Source organism: Oryx dammah, unplaced genomic scaffold (assembly GCF_014754425.2).
Source record: "Oryx dammah isolate SB20612 unplaced genomic scaffold, SCBI_Odam_1.1 HiC_scaffold_20, whole genome shotgun sequence".
Taxonomy (NCBI): Eukaryota; Metazoa; Chordata; class Mammalia; order Artiodactyla; family Bovidae; genus Oryx; species Oryx dammah.
Genome location: NW_024070204.1, coordinates 38,711,650 through 38,731,631, shown reverse-complemented (window position 1 = coordinate 38,731,631; position 19,982 = coordinate 38,711,650). Strand labels below are relative to the sequence as shown.

Sequence of the window (19,982 nt, the reverse complement as noted above, 5' to 3'; positions counted from 1 at the left end):
AGACAAGACTGAGAAACGAAAGACGTGGGAACGTTGTCCATAGATGGGGAAGGGCCTCAAGGCGGGTCCACCTTTGCAGCCTCCACAGGTTCCAGACACTGATAAGAAAGAGCAACAAGCTCCACCGCCCGAATACTAGGCTAAGACCTATCCCTGACCTTGGCAAAGGCAGTTACCCATGACTGCTCGCAGCCTAGCGGCTGCTGCGGCAACTGAGCGCACCAGGGCAGACAAGGCACGCCCGACCGCGTGATGTATCCGACCGCCGCCAGGCTGGGACCTTCCCCCGCGACCCCGCCCCGCCCGGGGGCCCCTCCCATCCTCGCTGCTCCGTCTGCCAAGCCCCGGCGCCAGAGGCCCCACGACGTCACCGCAGCGCTATCGAGCCTCCAGACCGCCCTCCGTGCGCCTTCCTTTTCCTCCCGTCCCGTGACGCGGCGGCCCGGCGGCGTCAGTGGACACACACGCGCGCTGTGGCCCGGCCTGCCACTCCAGCATGGCAGCTCTCGCACGCCTCTCCTCGCGCCTGCGGTTCTGCGCCTCCGCCCTCCCCTCAGCGGGCGTCTGGTCCAAGGTAAAGTGCAGGTGAAGAGCAAGGCCGCGCCCGGAAGAACGCGGACGAAAGCCCGAGCGTTTTTTCGTGTCTGCCCACACCCAATCTCTCCAGCCTGGGAGCCGGCATCTGAGCGCAGTTCCCAGGGCCCCGAGGCGCGCCGACGCCTCCTTGCCTCGCTGCTTCTCCGCCTGGCCTCCTTGACTTGGTTCTGCACCTGCTTCCCCAGTGAGGCGAGACGAGGCACGGAAGTGAGCGGAGAGGCCCTGGCTCGCGTCTCCGTTTCGCGGGCAGTTTCTTGGGAAGGGGCTTTGGCGGCCGAAACGGGACCGGGAGGGTTCGCCGGCTTAAGGAGGGCAAGGGGCGACGGCTGCAAGGGGTAGGTTTGCGCTCCAAATTGGGGATGTCGGGCGGAGGCCCCTCTACAGGCCCGAAACTGAGGGCTGGGCTAGCCAGGGTTCGGCTCGAGTTTGCCGCCAAGGGGGTGGAACGCTGCGCCCCTTCTTCTCCCCATGGGGCTGCGCTGCACCTCGGCGGTGGGAAGCGGAACCCGGACCGGAGCGCTTGCCTGCGCGTTTACCTCGCCACGCCGAGTAGCCTGTGGAGGTCTGGCGGTGCCTGGACGCGGGCTTCGAGCGCGGGCATCCCTTTCTTCTGAGGCTCCTTGGGATTTCCGATTTCAAAGTTCTTTGCAAACGTTGTCCACTCTCACTGCAAACTCTTCACGAACGGTAGTATCTCGAGGCCCTCGCGCTGCGATTGTGGGCTGTGTGGTCTTTTTTTCCCGCGTGTTCTATCCCCGCCTGTAAGCCCTCGCCCCGGTGCGGTTCTTATCCGGAGTCCTCGGACCGGACCAGAGTGGCGAGTCTAGGAGACTAGCTTACCTCAGCTACCTCCGTCACCACGGGAGCCTCTTCCTTGGAAGAGACAAGGAAAAGTGATGTTTTTGAATAATAGTTCTGAGCTTAAAAAGTGTGCCTTGAACACTTACCTCCTCACAAGGAACTTCTCTTCCTCCCCATTTGCTGTGGCATCTTACTGGCATCCAGTCTGCGAGCGGTGAACGGGGAGGGGCTGTGACAAAGCCCGGTAGGTGAGTGCTAGATGGTGCTTAAGAACTGGGAAGATTTACACGTAAATGCCTGTTAGGAGGCATTTTGATAATTGCAGGTAGCTTTGGATTTGTAAAGCATTGTTAGAAGGGAGCTCGACCTTCTGTCATTGCTGTGGGCGCTGAAACGAGTGCAGATCAGGACACAGCGACCTCCCTGGGCCAAGGTTAATAACATTCCTTGTTTTGGCGCTTAGTTGTGTGTGCATGCTCAGTCGTGTCCAACTCTTTGCGACCCCATGGATTGTAGCCCGCCAGGCTCCTCTGTTCATGGAATTTTCCAGGCAAGAATACTGGCGTGGGTTGCTATTTGCTATGCCAGGGGATCTTCCCTACCCAGGGATCGAACCCATGTCTCTTGTGTCTCCTGCATTGACAGGCAGATTCTTTACCCCTGGGCTACTTGGGAAGCCCTGCTAGTTACTTATTTGCCTAAGTGTAATTTACTTATTTTCTTAAGTGTATTATTAAACTATTCCCAAAGCCCAGCAAAAGTCTTCTTAGATGGCCGAGTTACAAATTATGGGTTTTCCTGTATCCCATCTCTCTTTCAGGATTTGTTGATCGTAGGTCCAACTCCCCTTGCTTGGTGTTCTCCAGGACTTGGCACTTAAATCTCTTACTGCTTACCCCTTAAATCCTCACGTCCTACTTGCGTTAACTGTAACACTTGTGTACTTGTTTAACTTTTTGAACGTGTAGACATCATCTTCATAACCAGATGAAATTTTCAGACCGTATTGTATGCCTTATTCTCCATCTCTCTGAGCATGACACACTGCCATGCATAGAACAGACACTCAACACATTTCCTACGAGGATGAGAAAACACTGTGGGCAAACTTATGGAGTAACCTTGAAGATATATATATTTTAATAACCAACAGGTAAAATGAGGAGTTTTTTTTTTTTCTTGTTTGTTTGTGGTAAACATGTGTTCCAGACTTGAGTGTGCATCAGAATTACCTTGGAGGCTTTATCAAATAGATTGCTGTGTTCATGCCCAGAGTTTCCCATTTAGTAGGTCCTGGTAGGAGCTCAGTACTTTGCGTTAATTAGTTCTCAGATAGTAAAGCTGCTGGTCTGAGGACTGCACTTTCAGAGCCAGTGGCATTGGCTTTGACCTAAACAGACTACCCGAAGGTATCTTCCATCTTCCTTAGTCCATGATTGTTTTGGAGGGTATGTTTAATACTATTTTCCATTCACTATAGAAAATTATTACTGAAAAAAAACAATCTTAAAACTACCATTAACACTTTAGCTATTTCTCTTCTTTGAAAATCATCTTTTCCAGATTTATCTCCAACCCCAGACTCTCCTGAACTGCCTTCCTTCCAGTACAACGTACTGGTTCATGTCACTCAGTACTTCTCAGGTCTTTCTGATCAAAAATGAACCAGCGGTAATGTGGCTTTTTCCTTCCTTGTTTTGTTTTTATTATGGTTAACAGCACTGGTATCCATCCAGAATGTAAGCTAGAAATTTGGAACCATTCTCTCCTCTGCTCCTTTCTTTAACTTGCAGTTGATTACCAGTGTCCTGTGTGATAATTTTGCAGTTATTTAGTGGCTGTTATCCTTGTAGGTTTGTAAGTTTCACTAGAGCAGAGACTATGCTTGTGAGGTTATTTGTTTGTTAATTCTCTAGTCTCAGTATTAAGTATGAAAGGGAAAGTTGCTCAGTTGTGTCTGACTCTTTGTGACCCCATGGACTATACAGTCCTTGGAATTCTCCAGGTCAGAATACTGGTGTGGGTAGCCTTTCTCTTCTCCAGGGGATCTTCCCAACTCAGGGATCAAACCCAGGTCTCCCACATTGCAGGCAGATTCTTTTCCAGCTGAGGCACCAGAATGGGTATTTTAGAACAAATAGAGGAATGAATAAAAGAATGAGTTCCCCTGCCACTTTCCTGATTCAGGCTTTTGTATGAGAGTTGTGACATCTCTGTTTCAAACAAAACAAAACACTTTGCTGTCCTTTCCTCATTGAAGGATGAAGTTGAAGCTCTCTAATGTTGTCTTTAAGGCCTTTTGCACCTTGCCCTGACTTCCTTACCAGCCTGATCTTCATGAGCTTCTCTCCACAGTGTGATCCTGCATGCCCTTGAAAACATAGTCGTTCCACATCTTGGTACCTTTGCTCAGGCAGCTCCCCCTTTCTGGAATCCCCACCCTCATTATTTTTTTTAAGTCTTGGCACACTTTTACACTTTCTGATCTGCTAGGCAGAATGCATTGCTTATTCATCTATGATCCTTCAGAGTGCTTCAGGGCATCCCTCGAAATTGGAATACGATACGTATATTCCCTAGAAAACAAAGTGTGCTATTGCTGTAGAGCACTGCCCCGTGTCAGCAACTCTTGTGAGCGCCTTGTGATTCATTTGTGTCATAAGTGAGTGCTTAATTATTAATGACAGTGTCCATCTTTGGTCAACACTGATCCAGTGCTGGATACCTAAAGCATTTTAGCACATGTCACCACTTCCTCTTGGCAGTAACGCCATGCTCTCCTTGCAAGACAGTGTATATCCACTTGCATGTTAATGCCCTTTCCTTCTTATGGTGTTTTCTGAACCTCTCTCCAGATGGCCTATCCTCCCCACTTCTATATATACAACTTTGAGACTGACCTGGGCAATGTCAATCTTTCTGTGTCCTGATATATTTAACTATAAGGAGACAAGGTAGAGAGCATGTAGGTGTATAGTTCCTATCATTAAGATAAAATTTGTTTGAAAATAAAAAAAGACAGTGTGGTTTGTGAATTTTCCCTCACACATCTTCAAAGTGAAGTGCATTTTCATTTCACTAAGTTCTGGAGTGTTGAATGACAGAAAAAAGAGGAATTTAGGTGAGAGAATTAGTGGTAGAAGTGGTTAGAAAGGAAGGAGTTCTGGATTGGGAAGTCATGAGATAAAACTTAGGCTCCACAGTAGAATCTGATCTCAAAGATTAAGTGTAAGAATTTGAAGATGAGAACAAAGTGGGAAGAGGGAGAAGATTTTGAAAGAACTAGATTTAATAGAAAACAATTTTTCACTGCAAGAATTTTATTTCTTAGCTTCATTATGTACTGAATCACTATTATTTATTTCCCTCAATAGTATTAGCAGAAACTAGTGGCAACAATGAGATGGAATTTTGCAGAAGGTAGGAGGGTGGAAAAACAAAACAAAATATATTATGTTAATGTAAAGGAAGATCTCAGTGGAAAAAAAAAATTACTCCTAGAATCAGTAGCTGTCAAAGCTGTACAGTTCATTACTCTTCATTCTTTTAGGTAATTTCTGCAAAGTTGAAGGTTATTTTATTTATTTACTTATTTTTGTAGCAGATGATGCTTGGGTTTTTTCACATCATTATTTTAATATTTAAAATATAGTAGAAGGTAGAGCAGTTTAGAGCTCTACTTGAATTCAGTTATCATAGGAATAAAGGTAGGTGATTAGAGACATCTTTCTCCCCACCTCCCTGCCAGTTCTTGGTCAGTGTTGGGTGTGTGTTTGTTGACCAACAGAAGCAGGGAATGTGGGAAGGGATAGTGGGCAAGGAGTATGTGTGTCAGAGAACAGATTCCAAGGCTTTCTCAGGGGTGCTGCCTCCCAGGTTCTGGGCAGTTCGCTGGTCTTCAGGCCTTGAAGATCCGCAGCAAACTTTCTGTGGTAACTGGCCTCAGGCATCGTGCTTCCTCTTCGCCTCACTGCCTGCAGTTCATATTGCTGTTTGCCCAATAATCTTTGGATACTTACACTGGCAACTTGATTGCAAATAAAATAATTACATTAAAGTAATCTTAAAGCTGGGGCTCATTTTTTTTTTCAAAACCCTCAACAAAGATTACTTGGATTAATTGGTTATAGTATGGATCGTGTTAAATTCTTTGTAAAATCAGTAATGTATCTGTTTTTGCATGTGTGGAGGGTAGAGTGGGGAGGTTAAAAATGAAAACTAAACTCCCAGTCAATGTCAGGTTAATCTTACTGCCCTGGCGGGGAGTGGAGAAAAGGTTGCATTTCCCAAGCGAAGATCATATCCCCTGGGTATCTTCTGTAATCCAGGCTCAGGGCTAAGTGCTTCTTAGCTTTATAATAATAATACATAATTGTTTGATCTGTACAACATCCCTGGGAAACAGTTACCATTGTTTGTATCATGCTTTTTTAAAAAAAAATTAAGAGTGTCTTGTTATGTGATACAATTACATGTCTAATTATATGGAAATCATTGACAGAAATTAAAAAAAAAAAGATCATCTTTTTCTAAACCCTGATAGCTCAGTTGGTAAAGAATCCACCTGCAATGCAAGAGACCCTGGTTCGATTCCTGGGTCGGGAAGATCCGCTGGAGAAGGGATAGGCTACCTACTCCAGTATTCTTTTTTTTTTCCCACTCCAGTATTCTTGGGCTTCCCTTGTGGCTGCTGGTAAAGAATCCACCTGCAATGCTGGAGACCTGGGTTCGATCCTTGGGTTGGTAAGATCTCCTGGAGAAGGGAAAGGCTACCCATTCCAGTATTTTGGCCTGGAGAATTCCATGGACTGTATAATCCATGGGGTCGCAAAGAGTCGGACATGACTGAGTGACTTTCACTTTTGTAAACTTAATGTCACTGCCACCTCCCCTCCACCCACCAAAAAAAGAGGCTCAGAAGTTAAGTAATTTTCTCCAGTTAATACTTCTACTGGCATTTGAAACAAGGATATTTTAGACTCTGAGATTAATAGAGTGTGGCCCATTATGCCACGGTTTCTCAGTCAATAGATATCAAATGTTGTTATAATAAATAGATAATAAATATCAACAAATATTGTTAACTGAACATATGCAAAATGAACAGACCAATGCTGAGTACCTGTAAATTCTTTATTATCTTGAGTCCTCACATTCTCTGGAAATACAAATTAGTTTATTGCTTTTAAGCTTTTGATTGTCTGGGTAAATGTGAAACACTTGGGTTTTTTCTAAAATACTTCTGAGATTGTTTTGGGGAGAGATGTAGCAGAAGCGTCTCAGTAATTAAGAAAAAAAAGATTTATATATGTATTTGGCTGCTGTGGGTCTTAGTTGTGGCACCTGGGATCTTTGATCTTCATCACAGCATGTGAACTCTTAGTTGTGGCAGGTTGGATCTAGTTGCCTGACCAGGGTTCAAACTTGGGCCCCCTGCATTGGGAGCTCAGTCTTAACCTATAGACCACCAGGTAAGTCCACTTCTCAGTAATTTATGACTGTTTGTAATGAGTGATACTGTTCATGGGGTTCTTCCAGCAAGAATACTGGAGTGGCTTGCCATTTGAATTGTGGTGATTGAGAAGACTCTCGAGAGTCCCTTGGACAACAGGGAGATCAAACCAGTCAATCCTAAGGGAAGTCAATCCTGAATACTCATTGGAAGGACTAATAGTGAAACTGAAGCTCCAGTACTTTGGCCATCTGATGCAAAAAACCAGCTTGTTGTAAAGGACCCTGATGCTGGAAAAGATTGAGGGCAGGAGGAGAACAGGACAACAGAGGATGAGATGTTTGGATGGTATCATCGACTCAATGGACATGAGTTTGAGCAAACTCTGGGAGATATTGAAGGACAGGGAGCCTGGCATGCTGTAGTCCATGAGATTGCAAAGAGCTGGACACGACTGAACAACAACAACTGATTTTAACTACAGTAAAAAATGTCAAAGGAGCTATAAGTTTGGAAACATTAATAGATAATTGTGTTAGATTACTAGAGTGTACAGTCATATTGAGAGAATTTTCAGTCTTCAGCAGTTTTACCCCCCAGACAAATTCTTTAACTTTCTTCCTCTTCCTACTAAGGCCCTGACTCTTTACCTTTCACTGAAAATAAGGACAACAGAGTTCTTCATGAAAAAATAAGACACTTATAAAGGTTTGTTGTACATAAGTAATAAAATAGAAGTAGTATAAGACTGAGGATTTTTGAAAAGGACAGAGAGGAGCATATTGTGGTAGAGGGCCCCAGTGATAGAAGGCAAAACCTGGGAACTGGTTTTGCTTTAACAGTGTGGGGTAAATTACAAGATCCTTATATCTTCAGAAACTTCACTTGTAAAATGAGATGGTTGGATTAGATACGTGTGTATTTTTCTCTTCTCTGTTTTTTAGGCGTGCATGTGTGCTCAGTTGTGTCTGACTCTTTGCCACCCTATGGACTGTAGCTTGCCAGACTGTCCTTGGGATGTCTCAGGCAAGAATACTGGAATGGGTTGTCATTTCCTTCTCAGGGGGATCTTCTCGACCCAGGGATCGAATCCCCATCTCTTGTGTCTCCACTGTACCATCTGAGAAGCCCCTGTTTTCTAGGAGATATCCTCAGTTTCATTTTATGATATATATGTTGGCCTCGTTAGGCTATCAAATTTTTAAGTTCTAAGATTAAAAACATATTTTCATATATATGTGTATGTTAAAACAGAATTAAGTAAATCCCTGCTACTTGAGTATAGGACAGAGGAGACTGCTGTTGGTGGTTCAAGCTCTTTCCTTCCTATCCCCACCTCTGCTTATTTCCCTGTATGTGGGCAGTGTGCCACGGTAAACCACTCTTCCTTATCTGACCTTGACCAAGGTTGCAATTTAAAAGGACAAAGGTCATTTAACAACCTATACCTTTGCAGATCTCATTGCACTTTCAGTATAGTTTCTTAATCTCCTTTTGTATTGTGTGTTAGTTGTTCAGTTGTGTCCGACTCTTAGCGACCCCAGGGGGTGCCCACCAGGCTCCTCTGTCCATGGAATTCTTTATGCAAGAACACTGGAGTGGGTTGCCATTTCCTTCCTTCTCTACCTTTTGTACTAACTGACACTTTTTATGACCAACCTAGACAGCATATTAAAAAGCAGAGACATTACTTTGCCAACAAAGGTCCATGTAGTCAAAGCTATGCTTTTTCCAGTGGTCATGTATGGATGTGAGAGTTGGACTGTGAAGAAAGCTGAGTGCCGAAGAGTTGATGCTTTTGAACTGTGGTGTTGGAGAAGACTCTTGAGAGTCTTTGGGGCTTCCCTGGTGGCTCAGAGGTTAAAGCGTCTGCCTCCAATGCGGGAAACCCGGGTTCGATCCCTGGGTCAGGAAGATCCCCTGGAGAAGGAAATGGCAACCCACTCCAGTATTCTTGCCTGGAGAATCCTATGGATGGAAGAGCTTGGTAGGCTACAGTCCACGGGGTCGCAAAGAGTCGGACATGACTGAGTGACTTCACTTCATTTGAGAGTCTCTTGGACTGCAAAGAGATCCAACCAGTCCATCCTAAAGGAAGTCAGTCCTGGGTGTTCATTGAAAGGACTGATGCTGAAGCTGAAACTCCAATCCTTTGGCCACCTGATTCGAAGAACTGACTCATTTGAAAAGACCCTGATGCTGGAGAAGGGGATGACAGGATGAGATGGTTAGATGGCATCATTGACTTAGTGGACGTGAGTTTGAGTAAACTCTGGGAGTTGGTGATGGACAGGGAGGCCTGGCATGCTGCAGTCCATGGGGTCACAAAGACTCGGACACGACTGAGTGGCTGAACTGAGATGAACTGAACTGACACTTTATGAAAGGAGATTTTCGAGGGATTAAAAAAATGAGAGCACTCATTTATGCTTTTACTTTGATCTCCTAGAGTTCTCTGTCTGGGAGGCTCTGATAGGCATGGGTGTGAGCTTACAACATCAATGGGCTGGTTAAGGGGAAGTGTCTCAGGAGTCAGGTGTCATTCTCTCTACCCCTTCTCTTTTTATGCATGCGTGCTCAGTTGTGTCTGACTCTTTGCGATTCCATGGACTGTAGCCCACCAGGCTCCTCTTGTCTATGGGAATTTTCAGGCAAGACTACTGGAGTGGGTTGCTCTTTCCTCTTCCAGGGGGTTCTTCCCAACCCAAGGATCAAACCCACGTCTTCTCTATTTTCTGCTTGCCAGGCAGATTCTTTACCCCTTAGCCACTAGGAAAGTCCTCTTTTTTTAGGCCGACTATTTAATAAGAATAAAGGAGAGTTGATGTTAAGTATGAGTGATTGATTGCAACTCAATCGACTTTATCATTTTTCCTGTTCATACTGTGAGTGAAGTGTAAAGAGGGAAACAGTTTAAAACTGATGGTGAATGCTCGGCAGATAGCCTGCCTTGCACCAGATAGTACACTGTGATGAGACTGGCCATGCCCCTCTTGGAGTTAACAGTTTGCTGCTTTTCTCTGGCATCCATAAACTCTAGGCCCTAAAAGGGAATGAGTTTTTGTGTGCTGTTCTTGTCCCTTCCGGAGGTATTCTTTGATACCCAAGATTGGATCAAGGCCCAAATCTGTAGTATTTATAGTATTGAGAGCATCAGTTGTATCTTAATACTTACTGCTGCTGCTAAGTCGCTTCAGTCGTGTCCGACTCTGTGCGACCCCATAGATGGCAGCCCACCAGGCTCCCCGTCCCTGGGATTCTCCAGGCAAGAATACTGGAGTGGGTTGCCGTTTCCTTCTCCAGTGCATGAAAGTGAAAAGTGAAAGTGAAGTTGCTCAGTCATGCCCGACTCTTAGCGACCCCGTGGACTGCAGCCTACCAGGCTCCTCCATCCACGGGATTTTCCAGGCAAGAGTACTGGAGTGGGTTGCCATTGCCTAATACTTACTAGATTGGAATAAATAGCAGAGTATTTGGCACATATGGGTTCTCAGGAAATATTTGTTGGTTGTATTGCTATCAAAAATCAATATTGACACTGATATTGTGAATTTGAGTCCCATCGTACACAGTATCTGCTTTCTTTCACTCTTTCAAGGGGCCCCAAATGACACAGAGCCTTTCTTATATAGTAGAAGATATCGATCATAAGGGGATTCTGGTGGTAATTTGTGAATCTCTACTCTTTTTTTTGGTTGTTGTTAAATATTTATTTGTTGATTTGGCCACTCTGGGTCTTAGTTGCCACACACAATATCTTTTTTTTTCTTATTTATTTTTATTGAAGTAAGACTTCCCTAGTGGCTCAGATGGTACAGGGTCTGTCTACAATGTGGGAGACCCGGGTTCGATCCCTAGGTTGGGAAGATCCGCTGGAGAAGGAAATGGCAATCCACTCCAGTACTATTGCCTGGAAAATCCCATGGACAGAGGAGCCTGGTAGGCTACAGTCCATGGGGTTACAAAGAGTCGGACATGACTGAGCAACTTCACTTCACTTATAGTTGATTTACAGTGTGTTAATTCCTGTCATACAGTAAAGTAATTCAGTTATACATATATATATGTTATTTTTTAAAATATTCTTTTCTATTATGGTTTACCATAGGATTTGTTAAAATTGGAGGATAATTACTTTCCAATGTCCCATTAGTTTCTGCTGTACAACAAAGTAAATCAGCTATAAGTATACATAACATATATCCCCTCCGTCTTGAGCTTCCCTCCCCACCCCCACCCCACCTCTCTAGGTCATCACAGAGCACTATGCTGAGCTCCCTGTGTTTTACAGCAGCTTCCCACCAGCTGTGTTTTACACATGGTAGCATATATATGTCGGTGCTACTCTCTGTTTGTCCTGCCTTCATTTTTCCCTTCTGTGTGCACAAGTCTGTTCTCTGTATCTGTGTCTCTATTCCTACCTTGCGGATAGGTTCATTTTTCTAGATTCCATGTATATACGTTAATATTTGTTTTTCTCTTTCTGACTTCTTTCACTGTATGACAGACTCTAGGTTCATCCACATCACTACAAATGACCCCATTTTGTTCCTTTTATGGCTGAGTAATATTCCATTGTGTATATGTACCACAACCTCTTCATCTATTCACCTGTCGATGGACATCAGGTTGACAACATGTTCTGGCTGTTGTAAACAGTGGCATGCAGGATCTTTAGTTGTGGCATGTGAACTCTAGATTTGGCATGTGGATATAGTTCCCTAACCAGGGATTTCACCTGAGTCCTCAGCATTGGGAGCCTGGAGTCTTAACCACTGGACCATCAGGGAAGTCTCTGTCCATCCTACTCTTAAGATGAACTACTTATAGCCCCACTCTTTCAAAGACAAGCTAGTGAAATTATCCTTGTATATATAATAATTGAATATATTTGTATATATGCAAAAATAAACACAAGTTTCCAAATGCTTGTTCACTTAAAAATGTTTTTTAATGTTTTAGGGATGTATTTGCTACTTTTCAACTAGCACAGCTCACCATACCAAATTTTATACAGACCCAGTGGAAGCGGTAAAAGACATTCCTGATGGTGCAACAATACTGGTTGGTGGTGAGTAATAGTATTGTTTTCCTTTGGATTTTCGCAAAGCAGGGAAATCACAATGGTGAGGTGATTAGAAAGGCTAATTATTTTATTACTTTGTTAATAAATGCCAGTTATTAGAAAGGCCAGTTATTTTATTGTTTAGTTATCGATTATTTATCTTATTTTAATTTATTTATTACATATTATCTATTTTTTATTATAGTGTCCCCTTTCTGAAAGTTTAGCAAGGTTTAGCACTTTATATCTGACCTCTTTCCTTTTCTATTTCTTTTCCTATTATTTGAAAAGCTGACACCTTAAATGGGGATATCTTATTAGTAGCTTTGAAAAATCCCTAGATACTTGGGAATTCTGCTTACCTTAAAACGTTTGCATCAAGAAAAAAAAGTTTGCATTGATCTCAGCAGCCCATACTGGCCATTCCTTTTGTTCCTCCTCATTTTGGAAGCTAGAGCACACATCCACATCTATCTGTTAGTGAGCCTCTCAAGTTCTATTGCTTCTTTTTGTTTAGAATGTCTTTTAGCACCCCTCTCTCACACTCATTAAACTTGTTGCCTGATTCTTATACGTTTCTTTGGATTTCTAGGCCTTGGTCATAAAAATCAAGGGTTATTTTTAGGGTTGCTCTTCATTCATTCATTCATTCAACTCGGTAGTCATTGAATTTTAGACCCAATACCGTTTGAGGAATTGTGTAAAAGAAATGAAAGTCATTGGCTTAGGCTTCTAGATCTACAGAATCTACCCAGGAATGTAAAACAAACATGCTTGAAAAAGTAACCGTGTAAAGGTTCAATTTTAAAGTGGGAAAATAATAAATATGTAGTTAAGTGCAAGAAGAACGATGTGTAGCTGGCTGTATTAACACGTTGCACTTGGCTTTATATTTATGAATCAAGGACTTGGCAGTGCTATCTGGTACTATATAATGATGTAAAACATTTGGAGATAGCTATATGGCCATTTATTTTATTTCATTTTTTTGAGGTTTATTTGTGCTTTGTTTTGCCAGTAGAACTTTAGTAAAGTGATTTGCAAACTTTTTTGATCTAAAAACACATTTTACATCACAATCCAACAAACACACATGTATGTAATATGTATACATATATAAGTGAAACAAAAGTTTTTCCAAAAATGTCTATCCTGAGTGTTAATTTTTTTTTTTTGGAAACTTTTTTCTCAAAGCAGTTTTAGGTGTATAATAAAATTGACAGGAAGGTACAGAAATTCCCTTCCCACACATGCATAGCCATTATCAACAGAATGGTACTTTTTTTTTTTATTAACCAAGGATGAATTGCATTGACATAATCACCAAAATCCACAGTTCACCTTAGGGTACACTTTAATGAAGTAAATAATGTTGCGCATTCTATGGCTTTGGACCAAAGTATAATGACACATATATGTATATATATTTATATATATATCATTATAATGTCATACAAAGTATTTCACTGCTCATGAAAACTTCTGTACTCTGTGTATTCATCTCCCCCCACCTCTCAAATTCCTGGCAACCATTGATCTTTTTATTGTCTATGACCACTTCTTAAGTTGCTGAGATATATCTATGTTCATTTGCATAGCAGGTCTAATAATGTGCTGGTACGTTTTTCTTTTTTTAAAAAAGAGTAACAGATACATTTCCTTGGAAGAAAATTACCCTTTACATAAAATTATTTATCTTCTTGGCCCATTATAGGTTTTGGGTTATGTGGAATTCCAGAGAATCTTATAGGAGCTTTGCTAAAGACTGGAGTAAAAGGACTAACTGCTGTCAGCAACAATGCTGGGTAAGTGTGTGTTTTTAAAACAATTGACTTGAAAGAAATGATAATCCTTCATAATATTGAAATTAAGTCTATCAGTGAAGTGAAATATTTCTTCATTGGTAGGAGCAGTAAGCTTAAGGATCAGAAGATAGTTTTATCATTCCAATGATTAAGACTCCATGGTGCCACTGCAAGGGGCCCAGGTTTGCTGGCTTTTCAGGGAACCAAGATGCTGCAAGAAAAAAAAAGGTTCAAACTGAGCCCTTCATTTTAAAGTTTATTTAGTTATTTATTTTGTTTTTGGCTGTGCTGGGTCTTTATTGGTGTGCGGGCTTTTCTGTAGTTGTGGTGAGGTGGGGCTCCTCTCTAGTTGTGGAGCATGGGCTCTAGGGCATGTGGGCTTCAGTAGTGTGGCTCCAGGACTCTAGAGCACAGGCTTAGTTGCTCCGAGGCATATGGGATCTTCCTGGATCAGGGATTGAACCCATGTCTCCTGCATTGGCAGGCAGGTTCTTTACCACTGATCCACCAGCAAAGCCCCCTTTCATTTTAAAACTTAGAGATTGTATGTTGTACCTTATTGTAGATCTTTATTTACAAAGGCAGATGGACATCCATTTGAAATCTGTTTCTTTTATTTTGGTTATGCCCTTACCATAGAAGATACAGGAAGAATATAATCAATCATTAAAAATGTTGCTGGTCTTGGTAAAAAGAGGAGGGTATGCAGCCAGCATTAAGACAGTAGGCTTGCATATCAAAATGGTCAGCAATGACCCATAAAATCTTAATGATTAATGGCCTGCATATTAAGATATATTTAGTTATCAAGAGAAAGGCCATTTTAATTCACAATAATAATTTATCAGCTCTTCTAACAATGAAAGACTTCAAAGATCTTAAAAATTAAAGAGATTAATTAATTTGGCAGTTTAGTGCAATTTAGAAGAAATAACAGTTTATTTAGGCAACAGGACTGATCTACATTGTTGTTTTTGTTGTTCAGTCACTCGGCCGTGTCTGACTCTTTACAGCTCCATGGACTGCAGCAAGGCAGGCTTCCCCGTCCTTCAGTGTCTCCCAGAATTTGCTCAAAGTCATGTCCATTGAGTCAGTGATGCCATCCAACCTTCTCAACTTGCCTCCTTCTCCTCCTGCCCTCAGTCTTTTCTAGCATCAGGGTCTTTTCCAATGAGTTGGCTCGTCACATCCAGTGGCCAAAGTATTGGAGTTCCAACTTCAGCATTAGACCTTCCAATGAATATTCAGGGTTGATTTCCTTTAGGATTGACTGGTGTCATCTCCTTGCTGTCCAAGGAGCTCTCAAGAGTCTTTTCCAACACTACAGTTTGAATGCATCAATTCTTCGGTGCTCAGCTTTCTTTGTGGTCCAGCTCTCCCATCTGTACATGATTACTGGAAAAACCATAGCTTTGACTAGACGGACCTTTGTTGGCAAAGTAATGTCTCTGCAGTTTAGTACACTGTCTAGGTTTGTAATAGCTTTTCTTCCAAGGAGAAAGCATCTTTTAATTTCATGGGTGCAGTCACTGTCCGCAGTGATTTTGGAACCCAAGAAAATAAAGTCTGTCACTGCATTTTTCCTCATCTGTTTGCCATGAAGTGATAGGACCAGATGCCATGATCTTCGTTTTTTTAATGTTCAGTCTTAAGCCTGCTTTTTCACTCTCCTGTTTCACCTTCATCAAGAGGCTCTTTAGATGCTCTTCACTTTCTGCTGTTAGAGTGGTATCATTTACATATCTGAGGTTGTTGATATTTCTGACAGTCTTGATTCCAGCTTGTGCTTCATCCAGTCCAGCATGGCACATGATGTACTCTGCATATAAGTTAAATAAGTAGGGTGACAGTATGGAGCCTTGATGTATTCCTTTCCCAATTTGGAGCCAGTCCATTGTTCCATGTCCAGATCTATCTGTTGTTTCTTGCTCATTTTTTTCTTTGCTGACTTTATGCTGTTATTTTTGCTTGGAAATCTGTCCACTTCTCTGGGTATCCACATCTTTTCCCATCTTACAGAAGCCATATCCAGTGCTCTAGCCTTCATTGATCTTGTCCCTTCCTGAATTCCTATGGAGATGGTTAGCCTGTCTTTGTGTACTGATATGTATTTATTATCTCTGATGTATATTACAGGCCAATCCTTTTACTTAGAGTAGTTTTCTATTTTCTTTTTTTTTTTATTTTTTATTTTTTAGCTGCACCATGGAGCACGCAGGATCTTAGTTCCCCAACCAGAGATCACTCCCGTGCCTCCTGCAGTGGAAGTGGGGAGTCTTAACCACTGGAGTGTAGGGAAATCCCTAGAGTAGGTTTCTGTTTCATACTATTTATGCTTAGCCTATAGTCTCAGAGTCATTGAGACTTGAAGCTGGATGGGATTATAGAGACCATATATTCCAGTTCCTTCATTTAACAGGGGAAACCCTCTTTAAATAGGGAAGTAACTTGTTCATGGTCACTTGTTATTTCTGAAACATATCCTGTGCCCTTTGAACTTACTTAATGTTTATTAAAAATACTTTTGATTATTGATACTTGGTTGAATTTTCCTGATAACTCAGTGCTTTTAAGGAGTGTATGCATGTATGCTAACACGCTTCAGTCATGTCTGACTCTGTGACCCCATGGACTGTAGCCCGCCAGCTTCCTCTGTTCATGGGATTCTCTGGGCAAAAATACTGGAGTTTTTCCAGGCAAGAATACTGGAGTAGGTTGCCATTCCCTTCTCCAGGAGATCTTAGCAACCTAGGGATCAAACCCATGTCTCTTACATCTCCTTCATTGGCAGGCAGGTTCTTTACCACTAGCACCACCTGAGAAGCACAGGGAGTAGTACAGATTAATGTAAATTCTTGATGCAGAGTAAGTACCGATAACCTACTTCATTGAACTCAAAGAGGGCACTTGGCACTCCTTGATTGGCAGTTGGTTATCTTTTTTTTTTTTTGCAGTTGATTATCTTAATTAGAGGCATTTAAGGTTTATAGCGATGAGGGCTTTGTTTTGATAATTAGATAAATGAGGTGGAAAGCTTAGTATGTCTTTATTTGGGCACCAAACATAGTGTGAGTTGTGGGGAGGGAGAGAACATGGAATTAGAAGTAATGGTTATCACTGATATGTTCAATCTAAAAAAAATGATACAGAAGAACTTATTTCTAAAAGAGAAACAGACTCACAGACATAGAAACAAACTTTTGGTTACCAAAGCAGAAAGGAGGGGGGAGGATAAATTATGAGTTTGGGTTTAACAGATACACACAACTGTATATAAAACAGATAACCAGCAAGGACCTACTGATAGCACAGGGAACTGTATTCAATATCTTGTAATACCCTGTAATGGAAAAGAAACTGAAAAAGAATGTATATGAATATATAACCAAATCACTTTGCTCCACACCTTGAAACTAATACAACATTGGAAATCAGTTCTACTTCATTTTTTAAAATAAGGAAGTAATGACTATTTTCTCCTTTAGAAAAAGACTCCATCTTTAGAAGTTCTGCCTGAATTGGAAGTCTTCCAAAGCTCAGGACTTCTATTATCTGTTTATTTTTTTTTAATTTGTTTGCTTTTAATGACCACTAAGACCTGTTGGCCTGAGGTACCACTTACTTTGCTATGAGTATTGACTATTAAATGTTGATAAGATAAACCCTCCCTTAGGACCACTGAGATGAATCAGTGCTTTGATATGGGTTGATTAGAAAAGCGGGAACATCGCAGATGTTCCTCTGATTTTTAGAAGACTTTAACATATGAATTACAAAACTGGATGAGCAAGTGTTTCACAATAAACTTTATTTCAGGTAATTAAATCACAGAGTCAAGGGAAGAATAGGTGTGCCATATTAGTCATTTTCATTTCCCCAGGACAGGGTTGTTTTAGATTATGGTTCTTGAAGGTGAGGATTTAGACAGCTCCAAGGGCAGCCCCACTTCGTGTAGAAAACTAAAAAATAGTGGTAATATGTACAACATATGTATAGCATATGTACATATGTACAACAGTCCCCACTTTATCCATGGTTTTGCTTTACATGGTTTGAGATATGCGGCATCAACCTTGATCTGGAAATACTAAATGGAAAATTCCAGAAATAAACAATTCATGAGTTTTCAATTACAGGCTATTTTGAGTAGCATGATGAAATCTCACACCCTCCTGCTCCGTCCTGCCCTGGACAAGAATCATCCTTTTGTCCAGCGTGTCCACTGGTTAGTCTCTATTTTATATATGATAGTGTGTATTTCTTAATCCCATACTCCTAATTTATTACCCTGTCCCTTCCCCATTTGTATTATTTTTTAGATTCCACATATAAGTGATATCATATAATTTCCTATTTCTCTGAGTTACTTCACTCATTATGATAATCTCTAGGTCCGTTGATGTTTCTGCAAATGGCAATATTGTATTCTTTTTTATGGCTGAGTGGTATTCCATTATGTATACATACATGTACACTATGTCTTCTTTATCCCTTAATCTGTTGATGGATACTTGGGTTGCTTCGATGTCTTGGCTGTTGTAAATACTGCTGCTGTGCATGTTGAGGTGCATGTATCTTCTCAAATTAGAGTTTTCTTCAGATATATGCCCAGCAGGGCTGTTGCTGGATCATATGACAACTATTTTTACTTTTTAAAGGGACTTCCACGGTTTTCCATAGTGGCTGCACCAATTTACAGTCCCACCAACAGTGTAGGAGGGTTTCCTTTCCTCCATATCCTCTCCAGCATTTATTATTTGTAGACTTTTTGATGATGGCTATTCTGACTGTGTGAGGTGATACCTCCTGATAATTTTGATTTGCATGTCTCTAGTAATTAGTGATTGGAGAAGGCAGTGGCACCCCACTCCAGTACTCTTGCTTGGAAAATCCCATGGACGGAGGAGCCTGGTAGGCTGCAGTCCATGGGGTCACTAAGAGTCAGACACGACTGAGCATCTTCACTTTCATGCAATGGAGAAGGAAATGGCAACCCACTCCAGTGTTCTTACCTGGAGAATCCCAGGGACCGGGGAGCCTGGTGGGCTGCTGTCTATGGGGTCGCACAGAGTCGGACACGACTGAAGTGACTTAGCAGCAGCAGCAGCAGTAATTAGTGATATTGAGCGTCTTTTCATGTGCCTGTTGGCTGCTTGTCTTTTTTGGAGAAATGTTTATTTGGGTTTTCTGCCCATTTTTTGATTGGATTGTTTGGGTTTTTGATACTGAGTTGTATGAGCTGTTTGTATAGTTTGGAAATTAACCCCTTGTTGATTGCATGATTGATTGCAATTTCCTTATTAGAGTTTTATTTTGACAGTTTATTTTAGAATTGTCAGTGAGATTTCAGAAAATGAAATTTCAGATTCAGAAAATGAAAAATATTTGTAGTACATTGATGCCTTTCATGAAATATACATTTGTTTTACATTAGTATACCTCTCTAATGAATTCTTGGCCTTAGACTTCTTTTTAACATGGATTTGTGGTGCTGTAGGAGAAAGGTCAGATCTCTTTTTAGGTATGCTAGAAAAATAATGGCTACTAAAGGCACTAAGTAGATAATATCTTTGAAAGTTCATTCAGATTATCTTTAATACCAGAGAGCTTCAAGATGCTTTAATATGTGTGTTTCTCTATTAGGAATATAGTAGATTTTTCATTAGCAAAAGATTATGTATGTCTTTCTTTTTTCTTATATTGTGTGAGGGCCTTTCCCTTTTCATTTTTTTATCATAGTGTCTGATACACAGTAGATAAGGAGTACATGTTTACTGAATTTGTGAACTGAAAAGTATATGGCAGGAAAGACACTCTTTTTTAAAGATTTATTTATTTATTTTATTATTATTAGTCTTTTGGCTGTGGTGCGTCTTCATTGCTCATGAGGGCTTTCTCTAGTTGCAGTGAGTGGGGGCTGCTCTTTGTGGGGTGTGGGCTTCTAATCGCAGTGCCTTCCCTTGTGGAGCACGGGCTCTAGGCAGGTAGGCTACAGTAGTTTCTGCACATTGGCCTCAGGTTTTGTGGCTCTGGGCTCTAGAGCACTGGCTCAGGAATTGTGGCGCATTGGCTTGGTAACTCTATGGCGTGGGGGAGTCTTCCTGGACCAGGGATCAAACAGGTGTCCCTTGCATTGCAAAGTGGATTCTTAACTGCTGGACCACCAGGGAAACTAGGAAAGACCCTCTTATGATAAGCTATCTAGCAGTTTTTTGAGGCATAAACACTAAATTTGTACCTGGTCAGGTGGTAACCTCAGCTG

The 19,982-nt window shown here is 41.7% G+C and overlaps 1 protein-coding gene across 1 annotated transcript in view; it reads left to right on the top strand.

The window, feature by feature from the left end:
- Nucleotides 1-327: 327 nt before the first annotated feature.
- Nucleotides 328-19,982, top strand: part of OXCT1 (3-oxoacid CoA-transferase 1) — a 159,965-nt gene continuing 140,310 nt past the window's right edge. Inside the window, exons 1-3 of the mRNA XM_040262424.1 lie at nucleotides 328-574; nucleotides 11,813-11,921; nucleotides 13,630-13,720. Of these exons, the coding sequence (XP_040118358.1) occupies nucleotides 497-574; nucleotides 11,813-11,921; nucleotides 13,630-13,720 (278 nt within the window). The 5' untranslated portion in view covers nucleotides 328-496. The remainder of the gene's footprint in view (nucleotides 575-11,812; nucleotides 11,922-13,629; nucleotides 13,721-19,982) is intronic.